Source organism: Battus philenor, unplaced genomic scaffold, assembly GCF_028537555.1.
Source record: "Battus philenor isolate CCGP_79_NKW_IND1 unplaced genomic scaffold, ilBatPhil1.0.hap1 SCAF_19, whole genome shotgun sequence".
NCBI lineage: Eukaryota > Metazoa > Arthropoda > Insecta > Lepidoptera > Papilionidae > Battus > Battus philenor.
The window spans coordinates 13382962-13399323 of record NW_027181681.1 but is presented as its reverse complement, the minus strand read 5'-3'; the positions used below and the strand labels follow the sequence as shown (position 1 = coordinate 13399323).

General features: G+C 38.7%; 1 protein-coding gene across 1 annotated transcript in view; it reads left to right on the top strand.

Annotated features, from left to right (window-relative positions):
• The window catches only part of LOC137921482 (prickle planar cell polarity protein 3-like), a 183840-nt gene extending 168219 nt beyond the window's left edge, over positions 1 to 15621 (top strand). Inside the window, exons 5-6 of the mRNA XM_068764257.1 lie at positions 2041 to 2244; positions 14389 to 15621. Of these exons, the coding sequence (XP_068620358.1) occupies positions 2041 to 2244; positions 14389 to 15294 (1110 nt within the window). The 3' untranslated portion in view covers positions 15295 to 15621. The remainder of the gene's footprint in view (positions 1 to 2040; positions 2245 to 14388) is intronic.
• Positions 15622 to 16362: the final 741 nt, after the last annotated feature.

Below are 16362 nucleotides of genomic sequence, written 5' to 3'. Positions count from 1 at the left end.
ACAAAGCGGCCTTTGCTTTCAACCGTATACGTTGACTCATACATTCCTAGCCCGTGTTATAGAAAAACTAGATCGACCAAATGTATAAACAAAATTCCTTATAAAACCAATTACGTAATGAACTCATGTGGTAACTGCGCTCCTGTTGTAGTTCAAACATTTTCAATACAACGATGTTTTATTAAAATATAAATTAAAGTATAAAGTTTATATAATATTATCATATCAATTGAAACATCCGCTACTAAACATAGATCTGTTCCCGGTGTTAGTATGTTATTATGTATACAACATATATATTATTAGTACTATAAATATATTTATATATATCGGCATTACGACTCTATCATTTGATGTATACAATAGTTGTCTGGTCGAAATGGCAGTTTGCAATAAGTTCGCTGTTAATTTTCTTCTGTACACAAAAGAACACACTTTGTTGCACGACTACCACTGGGTAGACCGATGACATAATTTAAAATTATTTAATAGAATCAGACGTTACCTCACGGTTGTCCTCCTAAGTAAGAAAAGGACCAATATTTAGCCACTTCCGCACATGCAGTGGTAGTTGTGCAACAAAGTGCACCGCCCGCCAGCCCAAACACAAAGTGACATTTGGCACTAATCGGTGTTCGGTTTGCCGCATACGCATTTATTAGCTTATCCTTTTCTTACTAAAAAGATCCATGTCTTGCAGTGGGTGTCTATAGGCAGGAACTCCAATGACGTGTGTTAAAAATTTTTTAAATATGTGATTTCTCTATCTATCTTTTTTAAATTATTTTCGGTTTTATAACAAAGAAAAAGGTTTTATGAGCTATTAAATGTTGAGTTTATATTTATATATATTACTAAGTCTATAGCGAAACGCTTGAATTTTAATTGGCATTTTTGTTTTCACTCCATATTTCTACTGATAAAATAATCTAATCTCTAAATTTAAAATCATATAAAGGCTGTTCTAAGAATCTGAAGTTCATTAAGTTCAAAACTTTAAATACACCTAGGTTACTTGAGCGTAAGGCTGCTTCGATTGCTGAATTTAGAAACCTTTACAGATAACCCTTCCTATTTTACAAATGAAAATATTCATGTTAATGAAATTTACGAAAAGTAGTCGATAAACACAAAAACAAAGTGACATTTGGACTAAAAGAACATGAGCATTTTACTATTTTTCAGGTTATTTACTGTTAAAACTTTAAATCTGTCTCCAACAAATATTAAGTGAATAAATATAACAGAATATTACTTTTGTTTTCATGTCTGTCGACTAAAAAGGACGGGGCCTATATAAAATTAACTTTTGAAAATAATTAAAAAAATATATTTTCTAAGATAAATATATATTTTTAATATGCGAAGAAAAAAAAGTAAATAAATTTTTTCGTAATTATATCGTCAGGATGTCTTTCGGATCTTCGAGAATGTTCTTCTATTTTAACCACCGCCATTTGTTCTCGAATGTTTTGCTTTAATAAAGCAAGCCTTTTTAGACAGTTATAGAAGACTCTCAGATATAAAAAAATCACCGGACGACAAATTTGGACTTCGTAGTTGCCACGCAATGTCAAGCCTCATCGATATGACATTTTATAAGAACATTTTAAGTAAGAAATGAACCAATATTTAGCCACTTCCGCACATGCAGTGGTAGTCGTGCAACAAAGTGCACCGCTCGCCAACCCGCTGATAAAGACATATGCAGTAAACAATGCGAATCACACAACCGCTACCGCCAAATTACTCAACACGTGTTTCACCCCTCCACGGGGCATCTTCAGGAGTTATGTTACACCGAAAAGTGCCAGACACAGTGTCAACACAAAACAAAGAGTGACATGTGCAGAAGTGGCTAAATATTGGTCCTTTTCTTACTTAGGATGTACTTCCGCAAGGTAACGCCTGATTCCATTAAATATAAGAACATTTCTTATATGATGTGACAATTGTCTCCGAGCTCTTGAAGCTTTGGTTGCATATTAAGAACAAGAAGACATTGTTACTTGATTATTGATCATGCGTCTTCTCCTGCAGTGCGAAGAGACCATGTCTGCTGGAGACATGTGCGTGTCCGCGGCCAGAGCGGGCCCCGCGGCGCGGTGGCACCCCGCCTGCTTCGTCTGCACCAACTGCCAGGAGCTTCTGGTAGACCTGGTGTACTTCTGGAAGGACGGCCGCCTCTACTGCGGCAGGCATCACGCCGAAACCCTCAAGCCCAGATGCTCAGCCTGCGATGAGGTAAGGATTCCATCTCTCCGATGAGTATATATACACCTATAAAAAGTTCCACTAGTTTTAAATCTAAATTTAAAGGATTTTTTAAATAAATCTTGTTATAACATTCAGAACTTATTTTTTGATCGAAATGTGTTAAACTTGATTCGTTGTCTCACTTGCGAGGTTGATATTATAGCATAGTATCGTGATTTCAGCCCACAGAAGTCCAATGTTGGACAGAGGCCTCCCTCTAAGATATCTATGGGGGAATACATAATCATAATGTAGTATATACATACAAAAAACTTATTTGAGTTTCATTCAAAAACAGCAACTGAAAAGTTTCTAATCTTCTCTTCTCAGCAGATCCGACACGCTGGTAGTCCACTACTTATAATGTTAGAATAATAGAATACATTGCGCAGTGGTAGCTCAGCGAATAACACTGTGACTTGCGATCGTTGGTCACGTGTTCGATTCCTAAGATACAATGTCATATTTACACTTGTAGCTTTAATAATCAAGGATTGCCACTATTCTTTAACAAATTCAACATATTTCGCATCAATTTTTTTGGGAGAAGACAAAGTCGTATTAGAGCCTCCTGTATCTAATCTAGATATATGAATATATCTAAAGAGCGAGATGATCGTCGTAGTTAGTCGAATAACAGACAAACTGGGGCTGTATAACAGTGTCCATCATGTGGTAGCAATATCACGTCACACACGTGCGTGTATTGCACGGACCAGACTCAAGACGCAATCGCAAGATTCATCATCAACCTGAGGATGGCAATATGGAGTAAGGATGAGCAATTGGTCGCAAGAACCATAATTTTAAGAACTGAACATTGTTAGGGCGTCGATAAAATTAGACCAAGATACAGTAAAAACACTGTAACATGAAAAAACGTGAACAAACAAAAATCAGAATTATTATACGTAAATGTAGAAACAAAGACACGAGCGCTAATGTCTATTGAATAAAGATCCCAATAAAAATATTTATATCTAAAGATATTGATTTTTTAAACCTAAAATCAAAATATGCTTTTTTAGTAATAATGCATATTTAAAACTTCGATTCGTACTACAAAATCTAGCAGTATCTCTGTCTCACTCTTACGGGGTAGCTAATATACGATCTAATTTGACATAGCAACTTAAAAATATTGCATTTTCTTTTTTAATAAACGCGTGTAATATATGAAAAGAAATTCTGATACGATGCAAACTAATCCACAGTTTTGCGTTCAACAATTAAAGCCGGGTCATCGGCCCCGCCAGTTGTTGGGTCATAAATCAAGCAGTCTTATCGAATTGGGCTGCAAGAGGGTCCGCGTCCGCTTGAACGCCCTCCCTGCCCTCCTTGCCCTCCTCGCTAATGATAAGACGATTGACGTACCGGCAGACGTCCCCTTTACTTCCCTTAACACATGCAAAGGGTTAAAACCCCTCGATACAAAGTTATTTTTCCAGTAGAACAATTACAGTCAAATGCATTTATATAGTAACAAGGTGCTTGAAATATAGGCCTTATTTACGAACCATCGAAAACAAATTACTTTAAATGTGTACACTTTAAACTGCATTAGCGTAAAATGCAAGTAAATTATCATGCTTAAGGATAAATAATAAACATCATCTTCATTAAAGCTGTAATATGTCCACAGCTGGACATAGAACTTGCCTCTATATTGAACTGTCTGAAATTCAGTCGGAAGGGACCTTCATAACTTTTACTTACGTAGTTCGTTTTTTTTAAAATTGATTTGATTCAGAAATTAATTTGTGATCACTCGTCTATATGCAGAAGGATCTATGCACTTGTATGCAGTCATAGATGTAATAGCTTTGATGATATCGACTTAGTGACTTTAAGTAGGGTTTACAAGCAGTGGGAAGCAAAGCAAGCAAGCAAAGGAAATAAGCTAGATGGACACAAGATACCCTGTCCTCTGGGGGAAAGACAAGGTTTTGTGGCATTCACACCCACTAAATTCATCTCAGTGGTCGTGTTCAATACCTTTGGAGGGGCCACCGGTTCTCCTATGTAACTCGCAACTGACCCTCAGTACTGTCTCAAAACACATCTCGGGAGGAAGCTGTGCCTCTCCTGGCACTGTACCACAGCAATACGAGATCACTTCGCGCTGCTACCCTTAACATCCGCGAACCTGACGCCCTTTTAGTCGCCTCTTAACTCTTAAATGCATAAATTTTTTTACCACTTTCGAATAAATTAAATTGGATAGGAAAATTTATAAAGATTATGGGAAAATGAAGTAAAAAATCATAATAAAATAAATAAAATTTTATTTAAAAAAATATTGTTGATGCATACATCATTATGCAAAACGATTAAAAGCAGCTGACATTTCAATGACACAATAATAAAGTAATACAATAAACAAAACAGAGTGGAGTACCTTGATGTAATAACTATGACAGGTGAAAATCTCGAAAACAAAAAAAAACTGATTGTAATGGCCGCGGGAACCAGTGTAATAACTGTTTGGCGCCAAACATGAAATACGAATTTTTTAATAAAACCTTCTGTCAATATTTGGTTTTTGGGTTCAGAAATCAACGTGTAAATATCAAATTTATTTAAAAAGTAGAATAAATACAACTTGGGCCAAAACGTAATGAGCCATGGGCTATTAAAGCGTGCGATGTAGATCTACATCACCATGCATTTAAGGGTTAAGAAGAACAGGGAATACCTTATCCATATTCTGGTGAACCTAAGCTAAAAGGTTGAATAAATGTGCCCTATCTTCTGCCACTTCGACCTATTTATTAGTTCGGTTACTTTCATTCGCCTACGAATCTCCATCCTAAATCTATCTCGTAGAGAAATCTCGAACGAACCTCTCATGGTAGATCTCTCGTCATAATTTTGAGCAAGAAGGCCTTAATCTTACAATAGTCGAAAAAAGCTGATCCAGTCGTGGGTATTCTACGGCTAAAATAATGATGATCCAGCTCTTAGGTCATAAAGACAGACACTCTTAAAGGTGACTTGGGTTAAATGCTCCTGACAGGGAGACCTTTCCTTGAAAGGAGTTCTGTCGGAGCTCGAGAGCTGATGATTGGATCGCTTGTTACCGTTGCTTTATAAAACACGGGAAAAATAATGCATTATTATTGTTCTCATTTTACCATTGTTTTATTCTGATAGATAATACTGCATTGTTATAGGTAGCGTGTATGAATTGTTAATAACAATAAATAAAAAAAGCATTTCATTTATAATGAGCTATTCAAGAAAGCATTAATTAATTCAGATTTATTCAATAATTCACCATGTTATTGAATAAATATAAAAATGAAAGAAATTCGTTAATAATTTTTCCGAATCTATATAGGTACGATGTTTATAGATAAATAACATATTAAATACTACAATGAAATCTATGAGACGATGTAACACTTGTAAATTCAGAATTCATCAACATTTTTTTAAACTTTTAAAAATTTTAAAGAAACAAAATTATTACTTTAGATATCATTAAGAAGTCTGTATTAGATTCACCTGTTTTTATTTTGCTTCCGTTTATTTACATTTTTTAATAGATTCATGTGTTAGGATTTCACTTATAAATGTGACGACATCATTGAGTTTAATACATTGTGTATTGATACTTAAATACACAAAGTAGGTTGTTATGTTTTTGTCACTGCCCCCGTTTTAGAGGCTTCTTTTTCCCCCTATCTAATTATTTGAACAGGAAAGTATTTTACAAATAATGCTTTTTAATTTTCAACACTTTTCTCTTTCCTTATTTTTTCATCCTTCACATTATTTATCAATAATCCAATCCATAAAGTAGGTTACATTGTATCAAAGAAGGAGCCTTCTCCAGTAGAAAACTCGCATTATTTCCGTTGTCTATCCGCAACAAATGATATATGAATCACGAGGAAACTAGTGAGCGGTCTTCAAGACTTTCTAGAACCCTTTACATGAAAGACACCCTATTTTATACAATAGTAAAAAAGCCTATATTAACCTCGGTAAAATATTTGTACTTTTAATCCGATGTAAATTTTGGCGTTCTTTTTTCAAAATGATATCTGCACAGATGTCGTCGTTTATTCTGTTGTAATTTTAATTGGCAACATCGACTCAATATCCGGCCGCGACCGGAAGTGACGCTATCTGATCCCCACTTCAAATAGGGGGTTGACAGAGAGATTACACAGGTAACCCTCTCAGCAGTGTACATATTGGTTTATTAAACTTTTAATGTTCCCAATGGTTAGCTTTGAGAAATTTCGTGAGGGAAAAATAATGACATATACACAGTATATACATATATGATTACCTTGTCTATGTATATAAGAATATTAATGAATGAAATTTAAAGTTACAAATAAATATAATAACAATTTACTTTATCTTTTTATTACTAACGTATTTCTAGTCAACTATGTACGGTTCTACAATACAATCTCATGTAATGTCATTTATTATTTATAAATAATCATTCAATAAAACGAAAAACTTTGAAGGCAAAACAGTCTACTTACGCCTTTCCTAGTTCTAAAAGTAAAATTTAAAACATTTCTTCACCTTACCACCAGAATATTACAGTAGTTCTTGTGAGAAGTCGGCGAAAGCAAGGTGATGAAAGATAGGATCAGGAAAAGTTAAACTAATGAAAGAATTTGTGACGAATAAAAGATGAATAAATAAATAACATTGAGAAGGAAAAAAGATGGGAACGTAAATATTATCATGAAAAAAAATATTTCGTAAGAGTGCCTCTGAACCCAAGACAAGAGAAATACGAAAGGCTACCAAAAACGCAGACAAAACATAACGCAAAAGAGACTAATATTTTAGTGTTTATCTTGAGAAACAAACCTGGTTAGCATTAACTGCACATCTTTTGAATTCCTCGCGTTATCTTCTATTTGTCAGATCATCACGGATGGGTGGGCATCGCATGTCGATACGTTGATAAGCTCCAAATCATTAGGTTCAACTCACGCGAGCTCGCCTGCGGTCGGTAATATAGAATTAATTTCATGTTAGCCTGTAAGTTTAGCAGTTAATCTGATTTGTTCAGTCGTATAACTTGAATAAACTTGTTCAGTCGCCGGACTTAGAGGTCATGGTCGATGGAAAGAAATACGCAAATTGTTTACATCAAGTCCTCACAGACGGTTGAGTACTTTTATTTATCATCAATCAACAAAAAAAAATTCCACAAGAACCCAAAATCTTTTTTATCCTTTATAAGCAAAACATTTGACCTCAGTCTCGCCTGATTTTAAGCGATGACAAAGATCGATGCTACATGCTTGCATAGATAAAGGCTATTCACTCTTGTCTTGAAAACTCCCAAGTTATAATTGTCTGGAAACGATGACACTGGTAGGTTGTTCATTTTCTAGTGTTAAGTAAAAAATGGACCAATATTTTGCCACTTTCGCACATGCAGTGGTAGTCGTGCATCAAAGTGCACCGCTCGCCAGCCCGCTGATAAATGCATATGTGGCAAACAATGCGAATTACATAACCGCCACTGCTAAATTACTCAACACTTGTTTCACGCTTCCACGGGGCATCTTCAGGAGTTATGTTAAACCGATTAGTGCTCTCTCTCCCTCTCTCTCTCTCTCCCTCTCTCTCTGTGTTTGGCACTAATCGGTGCAACCGATGGCTGTTGGGACAAAGACATTCTCTAGTAGCAACCACGAGCCAGCAGACTTGGTGAGGTCCATTAGGTAGATGCCACATAATGACATAGTTCAGGTCGCAAGAAGTCGCTAGATCAAGGCAGCGCAGGGCCGGTCATGGTGTCAAGGTTTGGGGGAGGCTCAAGCCTTGCAGTGGGCGTCCACCAGCTGGAAAGATAAAAGAATAGCCTGTGTATGTATTTGCACTTCTTATATATAGCATAAAGCACTGATCCTCTATAAAAGATTTTGTGTTATTCTACCTGTCATTAAGTGTACCTACAAATGTCCGTGAGTGTAATTACGTACAAATATATAACGAGTACAGGCCCTTCACTTTCGATCGACCTTTGGGTTGTACATTAGCATATTGCGATACAGCGGACAGCGAGCACTGCACCTCGCCGCAGTGCAGCCGCTCGGCGGCCAAGGCCGGTGCAGCGGAAGCGGCATGCCCCTGCATTCTGCACTCGCCGCACTGCAACGTACCACTGCACAAACGAAAACGGTTGTCAAGTGATCGAGAAGATTACTATACAACTATTCATGATATTACCCACTTTGAATTATCTACAGGATGATATTAATTACGTGTAAAATATTTTAAAGAGTACTCGAAGTGTTCATTTGCCGTCAAAAGTATGTGTGTATTTATTTATAATACTTTTTAGACGTTTTATGTATAACAACTTTATATCAAAGGCTTTCTCTACCTATTAGTTAACTATTAGATGGTGCAGAGATAAATTAGTATAGGTAGATGAAACAACAACAACAAACGAAAAATCAAATAAATAATTAAAATCAAATTGGGAAGGAAACTAATCACATAAAAACACCTTATGTATCTACACGTGTAAAAATGTGTATATAAATATATACACATTTATATATGTATGTATGAATGTATATATATATATATATATATATATATATATATATATATATATAATAAAGCTGAATTATCGTGATGGTTGCGTCAACTTGTCAAGCAACAGCTCATACATATATATGTAATTCGCTTAATCCAAAAATCAATGGTTACAAAAGTAATAACAGCATAAATATAATAAGAAAAAGCGTTGATAAACATCGGAATACTAAATATTAACTTATTACTGTCTATTATATACTTTTAAACACAGCAGACGGCTTATTGCAGATTAATGCACAAGCCAAGCAAGAGATACGAGGGTCAAACTGAAAGTTCTTAGAAAATCAAAAACTAAGCATTCTAGCAAGTTATTAGTTTTATTATAACTTTTCAAAATAGCGTCTATTTACATCAATACATCGCTGCATTCGATGGAACCATTGAGAAAATCACCTTGCCCACTCGGCCTTAGGGGTCTCTTCGACGGCGTTTTGAAACGCAGCCACTGCTTCTTCGGCGTCCATAAAATGTTTTCCTCGAAGTTTTTCTTTTATTTTCGGGAATAAATAAAAATCGCAGGGTGCGAGGTCGGGGCTATACGGCGGGTGACCCAGTAATTCCACGTCTGAGGTCGCCAAATAGTCGATCGTTTGCCTGGCGGTGTGCGACGAGGCATTGTCGTGATGAAGGAGGATCCTGCTGCGAGGTCGTTTCTCTCGAACTTTTTCTAAGACAAGTGGCAAACAGTTGTTAGTGTACCACTCTGCATTAACCGTTTTCTGATCCTCTAAGACAACTGTCGCGTAATGACCTGTCTTTCCGAAGAACGAGGCCACCATCTTTTTTCCAACACTTCGACCTCTCTTCACTTTAGTTGGCAACTCTTCGGAAGGAAACACCCACTGAGCAGACTGTCTTTTGGTTTCCGGATCATAACAGTAAATCCAGCTTTCGTCACCCGTTAGTATGTCGAACACAGCATTTGAGTCACCTCCGTTAAATTTTTGGATCATTTCTCGGCACCAATCAACACGGCGGAGTTTTTGAGCCTCGGTAAAATTATGCGGTATCCAGCGGGCACAAAGCTTCCTGACCGCTAAATGTTCATGGAGGATTTTGTGCACTTGACTCATACCTATGCCTAGACTTGTCCGAATCTGCTGATAGGTCACTCTTTTGTCAGTCTCTATCATACGCCGCACAACACTGATATTGTCTTCAGTCGTCGCTGTAGAAGGCCGTCCCTCACGCAAATCATCGGTGAGATTAGTTCGACCACGTTTGAATTCATTAAACCAGTTGTAAACTGTGGCACGAGATGGGGCTTCATCGTGAAAAGCCAATCGAAGTCTATCATAACTTTCTTGTTGACTTATATGACATCGAAAGTCATAAAAAGTCATTGCACGAAAATTTTCTCTGTTTAAATTCATTCTGACGTGCACAGACAATTTTCAATTTGCCGCCAAATCGTAAAACAAATGACAAATTAATGAAATGTATACTCAATCTTATTGGTAAAGAGTTCTATTTTCAAAATTTAAACTTATTTTTTTAATATAATGCTTTTAAGTTGCCAGTTCTAAAAACTTTCAGTTTGGCCCTCGTAACATGCTTTATCAGACTTCTGTTTGAGGAGAAAATTGTCTTGAAGATGGTGTAAGCATGTATCATCCTGTTCGAGAAATAACCCGCGCTCAAGCGAGAGCGGTCTGGAGAAGCGCGTGTCTCTCCCGACTGCTGAGTAGTCCTCGCTTCGCACAACTTACACTACACCTCATTCACTACACTATACACCTACACGGGTATAGTCCATCTTCGTGCGTGCGTCTTTGTTGTAATTGGGGTACGATCACTCAGCGCAAATTTCGATAAAGCTGCACAAAGCCTAAATCAGCTAGCAGCAAAACTTCAAACACATCAAATGCAGTGTCCGAGAAAAACAACCCAACATCGGTGGGGACATCGGATGATGGTATTTTTTTTTGACCCCCGCTATTGGGGGCCTCTCGTACCCCTATTTATGGTGGGACAGGGACTTTAATTTTCAGTTTAATTTTTCACATAATTTTTTTTATTTTCATTCTCTTTTCTTTCGTTCTTCACATTCTCTTTCGGTTCGTCCTATCTGTCATACTACATTTCTTCTTTCTTACCCTTTTGCTCTGTTTTACCATTCTTTCGTCCTCTTTTATTTTTACATTTCCTTAATATCTAGTTACATTATATCACATTTTGTCATTATCTTTATCACAGTTTATATACTGTGATAAAGATAAGATGTCTTTTATTTTTGTTTTGTTTTTATTTTGGTGCTTAGCTTTATTTTTTTCTATTGCGTGTTTTATGACTTTTTTGCAATAGTCGAGGAATTGATTGATGGTTGCTTTTGCCTATCAGGGAGGGTATTGTCTCCTCCCTGATTTCTACGCCCGGATGATGGTATTGGCAGTCCTAACTTAGACTGCGAAGGAATCGTTGCTCACCAGAGCTAACTTAGATTCACAGGGTCCCAAAATGGACTCCAGGAGAATCGTACTCCTAGAAATATAGTCTCATAATTATCTTTTGATAAGTTCAACAGATATAGTTTATAAAAAGAAGTCTCCGAATAAAAAACATAACTATCTATTCACGCTTTGTAGTGCCTAAAGTCAGCCTGTCGCATTCTAATGTAAAAATCATTTACGTAATATATTTGAACTATCACTATAACGTTGTAAGAAATAGGTTTAAAAACTTAAAAACTCTTTGGTGATATATGATCCATTTATTCATTTTAAAGCCAAAACCAAATAACACAAACTATTTGATGAAGTATTTAATAAAAAAATTTAAACGTCATAACTTAAATTTGGAAACCAAGATGTCGGAGCGACGCGGCCTGCGCCTGCATTATTTTTTATGATCTATTGTATTTCATTTTTATTATGTGCCAGTTGCTTTAAATCAACAGTTAGCTTTCGAGATTTTTTATCTTTAAAAATATTTAATTTTAACTAATCGTTCCGCGCTGTTGTGATTTCAATCTGCTCTCTGATTTCTTTTGATTTTTTGATAAGTTTTTTTTTTTTGTACAAATGTCGTTATGGCAATCCAAACACATAATCAATTTTACAAGAATATTGAGGTGTTTTATGGCATTCGTCAGACATTGATATAAAATGCAAAACATTTCTCAATGGTTACTTTGAGGTAAGGATGTGTTTACACGGGGTGAAAATTTCACGCTATATCTGTCATTTGTGTGCGGACATGATATCTTACTTTTTTATTTTAGGTTCAAATGTTAACTGTCGTACTTAAATATACACGGTTTTAAATTTTAAACAAAGTAAGCCTTCTCGATGTGAAGGCAGCACGCGTTAAAGATAAAGATAAAATTAGTTTATTCAAACATTGAAACTTTTAACAGAACTCTTATTGACCGTCAACTTTATTTAATCTATTTTATTTTTGTCTCTACTCTGCTCTACGAGGTGTTATAGTTGTGGAGAAGCAGGAAGAAACTCCACAACAACACATCTTTTAATAAAGTTTAATAATACAGATTTATACACTTTATCAGATAGCCTAAAGGGAATCAAAACAATCTGGCGAAATCTCTGCCAAGGATTCTTATCAAATAACTATTTGTTCATTGAATAAAAGCTTTTCCCGTTAGTTTTGCTTGAATTACGAATCCAGTACTTTGTTTCTTTTTAATTAATGTTAGATAAAACTTATGAACGTCGGTACAATTTGTGGATAGACATCCTATGATGTGCTAGGCGTGAGATGGTTTTCTTTCTACCTTTAAGCCCTGCGGACATCTGTTCTGCGCGCTGTGGTGATAAAACCATGAGGCAGTAGTAGTAATAAAGCAAAGAAACAAAAATGAACCAAACGAAGTGACACGAGGAAAAGAATATAAAGCACGGATGCACAAACCGCGGCTCGAACGGCCCGGTCGAATACTGGTGGCCCGCCGACAGCAAAAATAATATTCTCGTACATTCGAAAAATATTGAATTCCATTCCAGGATAAAACCAAAAAAATTTAATTACCTATACTTCTAGCGGCCGGCCCGCCATCAGTTCATGATTTGCCCGAGTGGCCCCTAGTCTTAATAAGTCTGTGCAACCATTCATTTTATTATAAAGAATGAAATAGAATGCAAGAGATTATGTCGAATTAAAGAGGAATGAATGGTTGACATTTAGATGGGAGGAAGAAATTAAAGAAAAAATAATAGCAAATAAATTATTATTGTAACTGATATCCCTTTGTACTCAGGGGAGTACGAGAGGGCCAATAAAAAATAAACCGTGAGGCAGCTGATGAAACCCACAGTAAGGAGGTTACCATCTATTGAAACCATTGAAACGGGCAAAGTTTCAAGACGTTCAAACATTAAATAATCTTGTAAAATATTATGTCACTAATGAAGTGTATTTGAGCAGTGGTAGCCTAGCAGTACGAAATGACACTTGCAAATATAAATCGCCGGTTCGATTCTAGGGGTATTAATTATATAATATTGCCACTGCTCGCAAACAAGTTTCCTGATGATGGGCAGCAGCGTTCCTTGTGTACCATAATACTACACTGCACTCAATCTGGCTGCCAGGCGTGGCGATTAGGTATATTCCCCATAGATATCCTTGGGGGAGGCCTGTGCCTTGTAATGGATACCTATAGGCTAAAACTATAAAGTATATGTAGTAGGAAAATCGTTCTCAAGCGCGACTAAAGGAAAAAGGTATCAATTTTTATATAAGCAGATAGCTTCACCTGATTTGTAGGGTAAGTAAAATACGTCTCCCGTCTATTCTCCTCGCCTGGGAGCCGCGGCGACCGTTTCCACCGGTCCAGCTGGTGGTGGCGGTACCGTTTCGAAATATTAATAGCGAGAGACGCGTCCACTAACGAGCGCACCACGCGTGGGAAGCTTTCCCACGCCCATTGTCCGGCCCGCGGTCGACGCACCCCGCCGCGCCGGAGCTCACATTATCTTCCTTTATCTCAGTAATTAATTACTCGTAACCGGCTGATTGTGCAATCGCGAACGCATCGACCGCTCGCTGGGCCCTGCTGTGGGCCTGGGGTACGGAATTACAAAATTCTGTACTAGCATTATTATAGCCTAAATTCGCATTACAACTGTTTCTAAAATCAAATTTAAAGAAACATTTAAAATTAAATTTCGATACAATTTCAAAAAATTTTTCTTGATTGACAGTTATCGTAGAATATGCGCAAGTCTGGTCATCCATGTCGCTTCATGACAAATACTGTAGGTGAACCATAATCAAGGTCCTGGTAAGTCGTCGTATGCCTATGATTTATCATACTCCATAAATTCCCATGACTCCATGTCTAACTCATGTTTGCATCTCCCACGAGGAAAATATTGGGAATAGCCGAAGTGGCGGCGGTAATAAACACGATTGAATTCTTCTCGCGCTGAGCTGCTTTCGTCTGTTCTTCTCAAGCCTGAAGTAGTTCATGCGAACAGGCGGTACTTTTAATTTTATGTCACAAGAACAAAAAATGTATGTAGTTCATTGATCGTTAAATAAAGGAAATTTGATTTTGAAAATGAATTTTATACGCAGATCATCCTGGCGGACGAGTGCACGGAGGCGGAGGGTCGCGCGTGGCACATGAAGCACTTCGCGTGCGGCGAGTGCTCGCGGCAGCTGGGCGGGCAGCGCTACATCATGCGCGAGGCGCGGCCCTACTGCCTGCCGTGCTTCGACGGCTGCTTCGCGGAGTACTGCGACGCGTGCGGCGAGCCCGTCGGCGTGGACCAGGGCCAGATGTCGCACGCCGGCCAGCACTGGCACGCCACGGAGCGATGCTTCGCCTGCCACGCGTGCCGCGCCAGCCTGCTCGGTCGCCCCTTCCTGCCGCGCCGGGGGGCCATCTACTGCTCCATAGCGTGCTCGCGCGGCGAACCGCCCACGCCGTCCGACAGCTCCGCGCCCGCTGCGCGCCCGCCGCGCCCGCGCCGCGCGCCCTCGCCGCAACGCACCCCGTCGCCCCCGCCCGCGCCACCGCCCCAGTCACACGCGGGCCTCAGCCTCGACCGCGCTCTCGCTGACCTGCGCCTCGAAGAGCCCGAGCCCCAACAGCCGACGCCTGCCCCCGACGAAGCTAAGGAGCCGGACACGTGGCGGCCGCCGCACCCTGTGGAAGCACAAGCGGTGGCGGCGCCGCACTCGGCGTCGATGCCCGAGCTTGCGGCGCCGAGGCGCGCCGGTCGCAGCGTGCGCTTCTGCGGCGACGACAACCGCGCCTTCGAGCCCGACCCCCCTGCGCGCCCGCGGGACGACGACGCGGCCAGCGCCTGCAGCACCTGTTCCTCCTCCTCCTCCTCCACCGAGTCCTACAGCATGCCAGCTCGACGCGCATACGGCGGAGTGCGCATCTCGTACGTGCCCAACGACGCGGTCGCCTGCGCGCGACGTCAGCGCCGCCGAGCTCGAGCCCCTCCCGACAAGAACTGCATCATCTCGTGATCCCGGCCCCCACTTCCCCCTCACAGTGACGTCAACCTCCGAGCGAAAGACTGACTTTATAGTTAGCGCAACGCCATAGTATTGTAATGAATAATTAAGTAAAATCGTCTTCCTCATTTAAGAGAATACTCAGGTGTCTTGCTCAATGTCGACAGGAGAGACGGAGACGTTTTGCTACTCGAGAGGTTCCGGACAGTCCGCGCCCTGCGCAGCCGCATGGACGCCCTACGCGCAGGGCCGTGACACTTACTTTGCTTCGCTTATCCACACAACTAAGTGCTTGCTTACTTACAAACAAACCTTTATATTGCAAAAGATTTAACGAATAAAAAAGAATCAAATTTATATGCATTGCTTTTTTCTGACGTAAACAAATGTTCTAGTATTTTGTGCTTACCCGGACCGTACCTTGAACATCGAACGTGTGGACACCTCAAAACACATATAAAACCTCTTTGCCCATTAACAGCCAATAATCTTAACGAATCATTTTAATGAACCATTAACCCAATTCCAAGTTGGAACGACGTAAGAAATTCATTTCACGAAAGCACTATTTCGACAAAAAGTTTATTATGTTACAGGGTTATAATGGTTTCATTTGTTAAGTTCAAAATAATTCAACTTAATTATTTTTACAAACACGCATGCCTTAGAAATACATCGAAACTTTTCGCCTTTTTCACAAACTTCACATAGCAACATACAGCAATATTAGAACAGTATTAATTTATGTTCATTTACTTTTTTATATTATTGTCAACTTTGAAATAAGAATCAAAGTGAGTTTCTCTACAGACATCATTCAACATAAAGGTACGGGTTCCAAACACGCCCTTATTTTATAAAAACCTTGAAAAATCATTTTTTATAGTTTCTAGCTAAATTTATGATCTTGCCTTAAAAATACGCAACTAACAATATATTTGCAATAATCCATATCTAAAAAAATGTTTTGTACCTCTGCCTACCCTGTTTTGCGCTTGAAGCTTCATTTCAAGTTTATAAAACGAGTCCTCCGTCGTCATATCGCAGCGTATAGAGTTAAATAGATGTTAAACTATAATT